The 14,264-nt window shown below is 33.7% G+C and overlaps 1 protein-coding gene across 1 annotated transcript in view; it reads left to right on the forward strand.

The window, feature by feature from the left end:
- musk (muscle, skeletal, receptor tyrosine kinase) overlaps positions 1-14,264 on the forward strand; it is a 43,760-nt gene that overhangs the window by 12,540 nt on the left and 16,956 nt on the right. Inside the window, exons 5-12 of the mRNA XM_006626624.3 lie at positions 392-533; positions 2,960-3,084; positions 6,762-6,921; positions 8,026-8,032; positions 11,006-11,269; positions 11,637-11,809; positions 13,052-13,075; positions 13,436-13,524. Of these exons, the coding sequence (XP_006626687.2) occupies positions 392-533; positions 2,960-3,084; positions 6,762-6,921; positions 8,026-8,032; positions 11,006-11,269; positions 11,637-11,809; positions 13,052-13,075; positions 13,436-13,524 (984 nt within the window). The remainder of the gene's footprint in view (positions 1-391; positions 534-2,959; positions 3,085-6,761; positions 6,922-8,025; positions 8,033-11,005; positions 11,270-11,636; positions 11,810-13,051; positions 13,076-13,435; positions 13,525-14,264) is intronic.

The raw sequence follows: 14,264 nt of genomic DNA on the forward strand, positions 1-14,264 counted from the left end.
TTGAGGTATAGAAATCTCTAGAGACATATCATCTGGGCTCATCATGCAGTATGGGCACAACCAACCTTTGGGGCCTTGTCTCATGGCACAGTAGAAATGTCTGGGACTACAGAAAGTCTAAAGGACTGAATATTGTAATTGTAAGCCATAGAGTCCCTCTAATTATACTTTAAATCTTACTGTACCTATTATAAATTATTAGTTTGTTGTCTTGTCAATGCTTTACCAAGACTGATTAGAAACTAAACAAATATATCGAACTGGGGTATACGGGGTAATTGAGATGATTACTGGTAAACCAAGGGTATACTATACAAAAGGAAAAAAAAACAAATTGCTCATTTTGTAAAACCTAATTTTAAAAAGTGTATTTGTTTACTTTTACTTGCAGAGCAATGATCGTATATCTATTCTGGATTTTGGTTCTTTAAAAATTCAAGATATTCAAAAGGAGGATGCAGGGCAGTATCGTTGTGTTTCAAAGAACAGCTTTGGAGTTGCATTCTCTAAACCTGCAACCATTGAAGTGCAAGGTATGTTCCGAGATCTTTGTCTTTAAATCAGTTGTTTCTGGTTTTACAGTATTAATTTTCCTAGCTCAGTATTCAGATTGTGCTTTTGGTATAAAAGACAGTTTTTCAGTAAATTGAATCTATTTGGAGAAATTATTGGGTATCAATCAATTGAAATTTCATTTTACAGAGGATATTTTCTTGGTAGGTGAGAAACATGAAAATCCAGGAAATAAAGGATTTAAAATTATTTTAATTAAAGTAATATGAATATTAGGATGGAAAATATAATTATTTGTAATTACTTACTGTTGTCAAATGAGTCCTTTGCCACTTTAGCACTTAAATCCATGTCTATTGAATTCATACTAAAGGCACCTACAGACCAAATTTAATGTAATTGTATTGGAATGAATGGTTAATTTTCACTTATAAATAAAATATGAAACAAATAAATGTCACATATTCTTCACAAATGGTACATAGTAATGCACTAAAATAATAGTTGAAATGGTCGTACGAGAATCTAAAATGTACTGATTTTTAAAGGATTTACTTTATCTCATATATCCCAGTATTACAAATTAATTCCAAAAATAATAATGTTTGCATGAGTGATTAAATAAAAATATACAGTACTTGAGCAGTAGGGTAAAATTTGAGACACGACATGACAAAATGGTTTCTGAGTTGACTTTATATTCTCTGTTACACAGCTTTAGTGAAAAAGTAATAAATCAGAGTCAAACTTAAACAGGAAAATATGTATTAACAAAACAATAACACACAACCTACAGTATACAAGACACATTACACAACATAAACAACATACAGTTACTCTATAATGCATACAGTATTTACAGGCTCAGAGACTCAGAGTGCTACCCCTGTAACTTAAAACATTATGCAGTGCCTAAGAGGAATAAACCCTGACTCCCCATAAAGGAGTACAACTCAGAACTAAATCTCCCTTCCTACAACATGGATGCCCAAAAGTGAATGGGAGTCAGTCTCCAGTGTCTAAAAATGCATCTCCAAACTAGGAGACAACATTTTAGTCTGAGGATTCCACACCACAGGAAATCAAAATTTCCTAAAATAACTAGGGCATCAGACACTCTAAAATAAGATTCAGATTACTTAGCCAGAACCTTGACAACCAGACTGATCAGAACAAAGTCCTCTTGCAAGGCACAAGCATTGAGGAAAAGCTGGTGCTGGTGTTACCTCTTCCGTTATTGCCTTCTCTGTTGCTCTATATTTGTTATCTTTCTATCCTGGAGTAATTCACCAGGCAACCTCTTTTGATCACCTGCAGCTGGGCAAACAAGTTTTCTACTTATCCTGAACAGTGCAATCATAATGTGAAATGCAGGAGACACACTCCATAGTCAACAACACTAAAAATAATGGTAATAATGGCCCCCTAATAATCCCTAACTATGAATTGACTTCTCTCTTCTCCACTGATAGCTGATGTGTGGTGAGCATACTAACATGGTGATGTGTGTGGTGAGCATACTGTAATTTGGCTGCCATTGCATCATCCAGGTGGGGGCTACACATTGGTGGTGGTGGAGGGGAGTCCCCATTACCTATAAAGTGCTTTTTTTACTGGAGTATCCAGAAAAGAGCTATATAAGTATAATTATTAATTCTTATTAATTTTAATATATTTAATATCCATGTTAATAATTTTAACAATTTGTTTGCAACAGCTAATCCTATCATCAAGAGTTGGCATAGGTTTCTTAAGCATTGAAGCAAAAAAGGCTCTAGGGGCCATTATTTTAACAAACACATGTTTGTGCCTTTCCCAGTTATAGTTACTTTTTATAAGTCCATGTGCCTCGAGAATAAGCACCATTAAAAGCACAATAGAAGGCATTGATGGAATGGGAAATGTCTCTCAAAAATTATTGTTTCTAAAACAAAATGATGTGAAAATAGCCTGAGAGGAAAACATGAAAACCAGGAGCTGTGGAGTCTGTTAAAGTGGAATAATGAATATTTTCTACTTAAAGTACTCATTGTTTATGCCATAAATGTAAAATAGGCCTTGTGTTTTGCATTACACGTTCTTATATTGCTCAAGAGTAACAGCAGTGAATCTGAAGTGTTATAATTTCAAAACAGATAATTTCCCTTGGAAATCATTTATTAAATTTTTGAATTGTCTATGTGGAGAGTTTTTTAAATCTGCTTTTTATTTTTTCTGTTTAGCAAGGTAATATATAAAAAAATGAATGTGTATTGAATACTTTTGTTAAGTAGTTTTAAATATGTTAAAAGTAAAAAAACAATGAGATAAGATATAATTTGTCTGTTTTAACTTTTTAAAGATATCTTTGCAAAACACTTAACCTTATGTACTGTAATACATTTATGTGTTTGTTGGAGTAGTTATTCCTCTGTTTAGTAAATTCTTCATTTGTGTCTTTTTGTAGCTCCAGCCAGAATATTAAAAGTTCCAAAAGAAAAAAAAGTTCCCTTTGGAACAGAAGTAACATTGGAATGTAATGCCACTGGTAACCCAGTTCCTACAATAACATGGCTAGAAAATGGGAACACAGTGAGTACCTATAAATTTAGCAATTTATTATATTCTAGACAAGATCATCGTGTGATACTGAAAAAGTGAGAAATGTGGTCCTGTGTGGCTCTGTACTAGTACATTTGTTCTTTCAAGTTCAGGCTGAACAATAAAATGCACATTAGTAAAAATACTGCACCTAACCACAAAATGTTCATGCAACATGCAAAGAACTTTCACATTGTTGCAGTCCAGATTTGTAGACTCCCGTGGGTATTGTGAAAATGTTGTAAATTAACATTGTAAATTGTAATTGACATACAGGTACACATACAAGGTTACATTATTACCCAGTGCTGTAGCAACATTACTATCTGTTACAACATTACTATTTGTTAGTTATACAGTAACTAACATTATTAATAATGTTTCCAAATTTACATTATTTCAACTTTATATTGTTCTGTTGTTTCAATGAATTTTATGTAATTTCACAACTACATACAGGAGTAATGTTGTTTAATATATACTGTATATTGATAATACATATTCTTAATTGTGCATTAATACAGCATTTTGACTGTGTTGTATAACTGTTGTAAGAGCACTCCACTATATTTATTGGCAACATAACAAAAATGCCAAATGCTGATAGAGAAAAATGTAATACATCAAGAAGAGAATAATTGTTGACTTTTTTTATTTTGAAGTTGTTTTATGCAAGATCCATTTGCAAAAACAAATAGCTTTTAGTGTGAAAAATAAAACCTGAAGTGTATTCTACCCCAGAACAACATGGATCAGTCAGATAGAAAGCAATTTGGTGATACAAGAAAGGAGGGAACAGAGCAAAACGCACAAACTACATTGAAAATCCACACAATCCCTTGTAAAATGACAGAATAAATGCAAGTGAATATTAGTTGCACAGCATCTTTTGTTGTGTATAAAAATGTAAATGAAAATTCTAAAATAAGTGTCTCAGAATTGAGAAATTCTGTGAATTGTAGATTAAAGTTTGTTAGTATCTGAAAACTGGGTGGGTATGATTGAAGACACTATATAATGGAGTTGTATGTTCCATCTGGAATAGTTTTTACTTCTGGTCTCCATTTCACGTAAAGAAAATACATACCATAGAGCAGGGCAGCTAAATAGTAACTCCACTTATTTCAGTACTGACAAGTTTTGATGACAGATACAAACACTTGAATTTGTTTAGTCTATGTAAACAATATATGAAAAGTGATACTTATTTGAGGTCTTCAAAATATTGATATAAATACCGTATGTATCAGTAGGAGTTAAGTCACAGGTAGGTCATAAGGAGATAATAAAAACTATAAGATATGTGCAAATATTTAAAAAGAGAGTGAACAATGTTGCCGATGATTTGCAAATAATAAAAAGTGCTGGAGGTCGGTGACACTCTTCTGTCTGGACAGGAATTCCTAAGACAGTTCAACAGTGTGGTGACTGAGGGGACTGTGCAGTGGAGGTGCTGTTCAGCTGATGAGAGTTCAATCTGACTTCTTGTTCATTAAACATTCCGTGGCACGGTTCAGAAAAGTAGGATTGTTGTAGTGCTACCTTTTGTTTGGGGGTTATAAAATGAGGCTAACCTCAATTTCTCCATTGATTCAGTTGATTAAATACTTTCTTACATCTCTGTGTGATCTGTCATGTAATGGGGCTCTTGGTGCATATTGTGTTCTGCTCTTTCCCATGCGGGTGCTATACTTCCCTGGTGGATGTTGTGGATCCCCTCATGTGTAAAGTGCTTTGGGATTAAAAGGCACTCTATAAAATGCAAGGAGTTAATATTATTTCAAAATCACAAAGACATTTTGTGAGATCTGATTTTTGATGCTGTATTGTATCAAACAGTGTTTGTCTATACATACTGTATATGGGCAAACTATCCATTAACAGGTGTGCAAAAACAAGTGCACTCTCAGCTTTACAATTATGGTGACTGTAACATTGCACCCATGAGAGCACATAATATCACACATCATACATCTCAGATATTTATTGTGATATTTAAGTCCCAGTTGAAGACAACGCTGCAGTTGTTTGCCAAGACCATCAACACCTTTCCAGCTATTTAAACTAATAACCTTCCAGGATTAATGTCAGATCATAGATAAAAACAGCACAACATATAATATTTAGAGAGCTGAAGAAGGGATTATTCATTACTTCAGTACAGCTATAAAAAGAATCTTGCTTCAGTCTATTTAGAGAATACACAAATGAAAATATATCACTATAAATATGAAATATACCATATATATATTGGCCATTGGTTTCATTTTTGTTTTTTCACATCAAATTTTATTTCAGAATTTTATATAAAGTGTAATATAGAACATTTTTATATATTCTATATTATACTTTACATATTCTACATTTATTTTGTATTAGATAATATATTTATTCATATGATGGTATTTAAAAAGTAAATGGATACATTTCTGTAATCTTAAACACTGGCCTAATGCTCAAAATAAGGATGTGTTGTTTTAAGACACTAGTTACTCGTCTTAATTTCTGGCAACAGCCTACTGTACATTCATTTTTTAACCAAGAATTTTTAATGACACACTCCCGAGCTGGGACTCTAATAGGTTTCTCAGTTGGGCAGCCTGTAATCATACTGATAATGCCCAGAGCTGGGCGTTACTGAGACCAGTGGGGACTGGGCTCTCTGGAAAGGAGTAGCAGGCCTATACTGGTGCAGGCAAACAAAGTCCATGGTCATACAGGTGAGGATTGAAGCTGGGGAGACACTGTAGCAAAGCACAAGGACCAATCCTGGAGACATGAGCAAAGTTGATTCAGCTTTGGATGTAATTGATACAAACATAATTCTGATTATCCTATAAGAAGTTATCTAAAAATATATATTTAATTAACATACAGTAAACATAGGTTGTGAAATACAGTAGTTTGCCCTACCCTCTTGGCTGCCCTAAGCTGCGCTTAAGAACTAGGTGTTAATTAATACCAGCTGTTATATTTGATGTATTACTGGCTTCATTTCGTAAGTAGTAAGCTGAGGTGTCCAATGACCCTTGTGTCTGAAGCTGGTCTGAGTTGGGCCCATATAGTTCTTCAGTACTGTGTTAATTCATTCATTTATTACATGTCTCTTATAAAATAATTAAAAGCAAAAATGCTCTTTGTCAGCATTGGTGACCTACGACATAACATTTGCTGTAGAGGAGCCTGCCCTTTTAATTAATTACACTGAAGATTTATATGCAGATGTACACTGTAATTGGACAAGTACAGTACATGGTTATTTAACCAGGTTATGAATGAAAGATTTAATCAACATTTTAGCAGAAGGAATGATACTGTAAGAAATATCCTTTTGTTTTGGGTAGTACCATCCACAAAAAGAAACTCCCTTGGGCTATCTACTCACACATTTTTAAAGTTACTTTGGCTTCAAAAATAAAAAATGGCAGCACAGAAGATATCAACTCCAGGTCAGCCATGAATGAGATGGAGTAAATGATTACGATTCGGTCACACTTGCTTACTCAAAATTAACCAATTCGATCCATTAAAACATTGCTAATGCATTTTAAATTTGAATTACTTGCTCTACTACTTTCATGTTTTTGACTTTGGACAGATTGAAAACATAATTGCAAGAATGTGATTGATGCAAATTCAGCATTAATCTGAATGTGTTTTTATGTCAGATTTCAGGTGCATCAGTAGAGGAGACATTAGTTGGAGATGTTATCAATTCTGTACTACGAGTTGTTGTCAGCAAGCCTGCTCTTTACACCTGTCTGGCCACCAACAGACATAGTGGAGGTGCCAACACAGTAAAGGCCACTGCAAAACTTACAATCTTGGGTAAGGAAAGAAAAACTTAGTAGCATTTACTTATCAGTCAAAAGTTAATGGTCCTGTGTAGTGTTCCTTTCAGATCAGTGATTTGTTTGAGGAAAAAAGGATACCAAAGTCATGAAGAATGTTATTCCATTGACTTTCAGACAACCACCGAAGATCAAATACATTCCCAACAAAAAAGCACATCCAGGATTACATACCTAAACTTTTAAACATGGAGTGATAAAGAATGTTTTCTAATCCACTTTGATCTCCTTATGAATGTGATTGACCTTGTGTCACTACAGGAAACTATAGGAGTTTGCCTACAGCTGTTAAATTTCATGGCAAGTGCCTGCATACCACAAACAGTATTTAATGGTATATGCTACTGTATGTGTGTGCACAGAGAGCCTGCTACACGTGTTATGTACAGATCACATTTAGGATTTTCATCGATAGTATTGTCAAATTTGAGCATGATATAATTATTCTGCTGCTTTTATAATATGTTTGCAAAGGATACACAAGATAGACATCTACTCCCACCTGGAGACTTTTTTGGTGTTTGTGTTCAGAAACATGGTGCAAATATCATTAATATGGACATTCTAATGAATGGATGAGTTATTAAATAACACTGGAGGATGCACAGAAAAAAAGGGCAAAATTGAAAAGCTTTGGGACTCTGAAGAATGCACCTACCATTAAGTGAGTTATTGTAAATTCTCGCCCAATAGCAAACGCAAACAGATTGACCAATCAGCAATTTGCTTCAGTGGATCAGCTTTTGTGACAGAAAAAGCAGAAAGAAAAGGGCAACTGTGAGAAAAACGTGGCTACCTCACAATTGTTATCACAGACAGTAGCAATTTGTCCACCCCTGTCACAGTCATCTCTGCCTTCTGGCCCTCGTAATTCTGGGGCCTGCACTCCTGTTAAAAATCACACCTGTTCCATTCGTAGACCTCCCACACACTCCCAGGCTGTTTCACTCAATGGTAGGGTCTGCACTACTGTTAGGACAACATTCTCTCTCATTCATGGGGGAAAACTCTTTAACACTGCGTTTCTTCTTTTGCTCTTTTCTGTCTATTGTCTCTGCCGGACCTTGTGACTTCCCAATAGAATGGAGGTAAGCAGTTTTTTTAGAGAAGTAAAATATGACTTTACAGGATGAGGATGATTTTACAGTATGTATTAGATTGTCTGGCTGACATCCTTTACTATTCAAACTATCCACCAAAGCAATATAATGCACCCAATTAGTAAAAATGGACAATTAAAGGCAAAGCTTTTAAGTTTCAGAATATGTCTGTCTTCAAGCTATTATTTTTAAAAAGTGCTTTATCAGCTTCCATCATGTTATGTGAATTATGTTATGTGAATTATGGCAGTAACACTGTTGACAATGTTTTGTTTATCCATAAAACTTATCATAGCTTTTGTTTAAAACATTTTTTTGTTCTTTGTATAAATTAATAGATTTTCTTTTATAAATTGTTAGGGTATTGACAAAGTTTGTGCTCTTTAAAAAAATACAGCATTCAGAAAAAACAAAACAGTGGAATTCTCTCATAAAAATTTGGATGTAGAAACAGTGATAATAAAGTTGGTTTGTGAACATAGTCATATTTAACATATCAGTTTTACTGTAAAGCTCATCATCTGAGAATGTTATCTGGAAAAAAAATCTATTTTTTAATTAAGAAACAAAATGTCCTCTTTAAAATGATCAAAGGTTTAAAAACACCAATGATGTTATATTAGCACACTGTGTAACATGTTTGACATTAATTACTGCATGTCACTACCAAAAAATCTGGTTGCTAAACATCTACACTTTAGAGAACAATGCTTTTGGTATTTTATTTTTTAAGGGTCTAGAACAATTATTTAATATGATAAAGTCAAAAACATCATATTTTTATTTCTGAACATCATTTAAATTTAAATGATTTGAAAAAAGAAAGACTGACTTATTCTGTGAAATCACATGCCCATGTAATTGAAATTACCCTATGGTTATATGTTGAACATATACTGTACTGTATGTAGACTCCTCTATAATTACCCTTCAGTGAACCAGAGCTAATTTTAATGGGTAGTTACTGTATATACAGTCTATGCATTAAAGAAAATCCCCATCTTAAATTAGATTATAAGTGCCACCATAGGATACTTAAAAAATGCAGTAACTCACAAAGTACAGTAAAAGTCAGAAATGCTTATTACTACATTCCAGAGAAGTATACATTTTCACTTTTTAAAACTCATGAAAAGCCTACCTCAGTAATAGTGAGAATATTTATACCTATACATACCAATTAAAGAATGTTGTTAAACTGATTACCTCATACAATTGATTTTGTGGAAGGTTTCTGTTGGGAAAACAAAATCAACAAGATCAGCACAATGAGATCCGCACAACAAGACTTATTGTTTTCACTAGATGGAGTAATAGGTTTAAAAGATTAAAGCTTCTCCGCAAGATAAAATATGTGAATCCCTGTGAAGTTAAAGAGTGAAATAAAAGCTGTACCTCATGCAGCTTTTACCTTACTATGCCTGCTAATTTACAGATGAGATTTTTATAAATTACTTTTTATAAAACCTCAAATTGTTTAGCTAATTTGTTTTGCTGTGATTCATTTCATACAGCCAATTTAAATTATTTGAACAATGTACTAATATTTAGTAGTTCATACAGTATTACACACATTTGAATTCTGTAAAGGACTAGTAATAATAATATCATTGGTGAATGTGTTCACAATCTGTAAAGTTAATTCCTTTATCAATGCATATCAAAAGGTCATACTACATCTATTATAAAGGGTCCAAACTGCTGAAATAACAGCAAATTAAAAAACAGCAAAGATTGGGTGAATTATGTTGTCAATTCCAGAGATATGGAAATCATTATGGCAATTAAATTGCACATTTTGTCTATTTAAAAACATAAAGTGATGATATTTGATTATTAATTATATCTTTTCGTTAGCTCATCTATTATTCACTGCACAATATAGGAATATACTTTACAACATCAGGTGTCTCATCTTGCCATCAAAACAATGTTCTCAACAGCAGGGCTGTGCTTAGTGCAAATGTGTCTCTTCTTTCAGTGGCAGACATGTATTGTAGTTGCTTTTATATCACTCAGTGGGATGCTTATATGTCTGCTAACTCTGGCTGCTTTTTTATTCAAAATAATTCAATTATTTTAAAGTGTTCATTGTCAACCTTGGCATGATTAAGCTGCTGAGAAACTGCAGCTGACTACAGCACTAATCTCCTAGCTCCATTAAAAATTAAGTAGCAAAGTACTCCTACCAGTTCCTAATGAGCACATAAAAGATTTAGCACTGCAATCCATTTTGCTCAATCTCCCTTGCACGGATTTAAAATATACTAGAACCCTGCTAAATTACACAAAAATACAATACTGTATCATCAGCTGGATTTATAGAAACATGACACAAAACAACACAGAATAAATCCACTGTTGTGTTACACCAACTTAAAATGATGTTACTATAACTGTTCAATGAACATTAAGCAATTATGATGTATATAGCAGGAAAGAGAATTCAACATACTGTAGTTACATGCCATTTAGAAAGGTTTTGTGATTTCCAACACAGGAGATGTAATTAGTTTCAGACATATAATTATTAGAAGAGCCATTTTGTGTACAATTTAGCACATCTAAGACAGGACACTAACAATCACCAAGTCTGAACTAATCTGCAATTAAACAGACAGCAAAATAATATGCTGGAAGTCTGACTGGATTTATGGTTATTTAGTCTTTCAAATTCAGATATCTTACTGTATTTGTAAGTTTTTCTGTAAGGAAATCCTCCCTCTACCAGAGGCTACGATTAATTAAAAAAGCTTTCAATTTGGGGTGTTAGGATCACCATTAACACAAGCAAAGACTATGATGTTAGGAAAATCTGCCCTTTTAACATACTGTACAAAACAATATATTTTAAGTTTATGTAATTTGACTGGTTTTAGCTCTTTGACAGCTATTCAATTAACAGTAGGCACTCATGGTCCGTAGTGTATGCTGATTCTCTTCTGTGTTCTTCCAAATCAGGCTGTACAAAGGCACTGCGGGGTACTGCAGCACGTACCGAGGACAGGTGTGCAAAGGATCACTGCAGAAGGATGCCCTGGTATTCTTTAACTACTCCTTCTCAGATCCAGAGGACTCCCAGGAATTTCTGGCTCAGAGTGCCTGGGCAGAGTTAGATGCTGTCAGTCCATTCTGTCGTCCTGCTGCTGAGTCCCTTCTATGTCATTACATCTTCCAGGATTGCAATCCATCTGGTTTAGGACCAGCTCCCAAACCAGTCTGCAGGTAACTCTTCTGGCAGGCAGATATAAAGCTGACAATGTTTTGAGGCAAAGAGGAACATTTCCCTACAAAGAAATTCGTCTTTCATCTTAGACAGTGGGATATACTGTAACTGTTTTGTAAATTAAAACAGAAGTAAAGAGATAGTCTTTAGTTAGTCTTCATGACACAAATCTCAAATGCCTTGAATTTAGAAACATCTTTCAAAAACTACAAACAAAAAACAAGGAAATCAATAGCAAATATCCTACTGAACAGCCGTACAGGTATATATTGTTTCATTTTATCCACAAATACCATCAATCTTACTTTGAATTTTGAAGTACAGTACATGATAGATGCATTGCAAACTGTTATTGCTTACTTTCAGAGAGCACTGCATGGCTGTGAAGGATCTTTATTGTTCCAAAGAATGGCTCTCCATAGAGGACAACTCACGCAAAGGGATATATTTGTCAGGCCTGAAACTCACTTTACCTGATTGCTTACAACTCCCAAGCAGGGAAATGGATTTGACAGCGTGCACTGCAGTGCCATTCATTGGTAATTCTATCCTGTACCTTATATGTGTGATGTGATGTGGTTCATATACTGTACAACCAAGCAGATGGTAGAAACTTGTTCCAGCTTGTGTCTTCATATCTGTATTATTTGGATTTTCTGTGCCATTGTTCTGCAAATTGCAGTCAGCCAGATAAGATAAGCATTCTTTGCACAGACTAGAGTGGTTATGGTTGAGACAGAAAATTCTTAATAAATCATTTTTTTTTCTCTTACCCTGTGAGTTATGAGATATGTCTTGGGAATTAGTGTCATGCTAACCTTTGTGATAGTGGATGCAAAGATATAATCTTTGGTAGAATCCAACAGAGATAAGGTAAATCCTCATTGATTAGATTCTTGGAAAATGTTGTTTTCCTGTATTACTGAACATCATAAACACAGTCCACAAAAACAGTCTTTTTGAGAAATTATATTTGTTGAGGGTTTTCTTCATACTGTCATGAAGTTAACTGTAGTTGATATAGAAAAATGTTCTAAGGAGTCTAAGGAAGAGTAAATGCCAAGTGTAATTTTCAATATTTAATTCAGCTATTATTGCTAAATAGTTCTGGCCCATTTTACAGAGCCACATGGAAAGAATATTATTTCCCCTTTCCTAATAAGTGAAAGCTGTGTGGTGTGAAGAAAGAGTATCTGAGGGAAACTGCTAGAAAAGGCAATATCTCACAATATTCAGGGCAGACTATAGTCAACAAACACAGAGAGAAAACGAATAACTATACAAACAAATCTGATAGGTGAAAAATGAATTGCTGGTGAGGGTAGACAGATTTAAGCTTATATGCTTCTTTACTATTTTCTATTACATTTAATTCAAATAGTTTTAAATCATTCTTTTTTAAAATTCTAATTCAATCTGATGTACAGAAGATCCACCATTGTGTCTGCTGGTGAAGATCTGATGAACAGAAGATATAAAATTTTTTTCTGCTGGTGAACATGAAGTCAAAAGGATTCTTTATATAGAAATGAATTACAGTACTTTTGTTTTAGATTTGCCTTTAGATGTCCTCTTTGTGACACTACAAAAAAGCTGGTAATTACTATAAGAAAGGAGCTATTCGTATGCCCTTGATTACTGTGCTTTTAGCAAAACCTAGTTAATCAAGTCTTAGTGTCACTTATTACTCAAAATCTTTTTGAGTGATTTAAAGTCTGTATCCTGTATAAAATACATAACTTTAGGGCAGTTTAACTAGCCTGTGTTTTTAATTTTTCCAGATATCAAGAAAGATCAAGTTACAAGTAAGTGCCTTAAGTTATTTGATTTTCTTTCTTTTTTATACTCAGAGATTAGGTTTTTCCCCTAATAGTAAATTACTATTTGTAATCAGTTATAACATCAGCAATAACACATTGCCATATTTGTCTAAGAATTAGATTGTTCTTCATACATAGTGAATATACAATGTACATAACCATTTCATATATTTGTCCCCAAGATAATTTTTGTCATTTTGGAATAGTTTGGAATGTTTTTCACAGCCTAAGTGATGTGTTCAATGGTAGATTCATTTTAGTCATGAAAATCATTTTGGTTTATAGCAAATGTATTTAGAGCTTTGCCACCATTAATCAGTAGTATTGTACTACAATGTTTTACAGCAAAATGTTATAATGATAGAGGACGATTTTACCAAGGTTTTATCAACATCACATCATCTGGCATTCCTTGTCAAAAATGGAGTGAGCAGGTAAGGGAATTGAAGAAAAAACACTGCTTGTTCAGTATCAGTATAATTTCTGAACATTTTATTAAAAATATCTAGTAGAAATGTAGAATTTTTGGTACAATGCATAACATAGACTGTGTTGAATATAAGGTGCTCAGCTCATGGCTGATGTTTGAATAGTGTGTACTGGTAGTTGTGCTGTAGCAAAAACAAAATCAATATAGCAGAGATATGGGAGATTAAAACACAACCACAATCATTTTATATGATTGTGTAATCAGAAATGGACCGTTAGCATCAAAAGCAAAGGGAAGTAAGAGATTGCAATAGCATGGATGTATAGTAATCTGGTTAAGCAGTAAAAGCAATTGTGTAAAATCTAGATTACATTTTCAAAAAGTCAATATGTTTTTAAGAACACTTTCAAGAAAAAGGTGAGTGCATTAGAAACACACAAGTGCAGTATTAATCAGTTTTCCTAAGAACATTTTAAGAAATGACATTACCTCTGTGTGTACATGAATTATATCCTCGTCTATGTACTCTAATTTATTGGGTTTTCAGTTTGATAAGAGATGTAATTCACTATTATCCATCCATTATCATTACGTCAGGTGTTCCAGGAAAGGTTTGCTGCAACCTGGATCTAATCCTGGAAGGGAATTAAATGGTACAACACACTGGATGTAACCACAGTCCCAGTTTACAGCAGTGGACTCAATAGCATAATGAATTCTGATAGAGTTACTGTATGTGTTAAA

This window comes from Lepisosteus oculatus, chromosome 3 (assembly GCF_040954835.1).
Source record: "Lepisosteus oculatus isolate fLepOcu1 chromosome 3, fLepOcu1.hap2, whole genome shotgun sequence".
In the NCBI taxonomy this organism is placed as follows: Eukaryota; Metazoa; Chordata; class Actinopteri; order Semionotiformes; family Lepisosteidae; genus Lepisosteus; species Lepisosteus oculatus.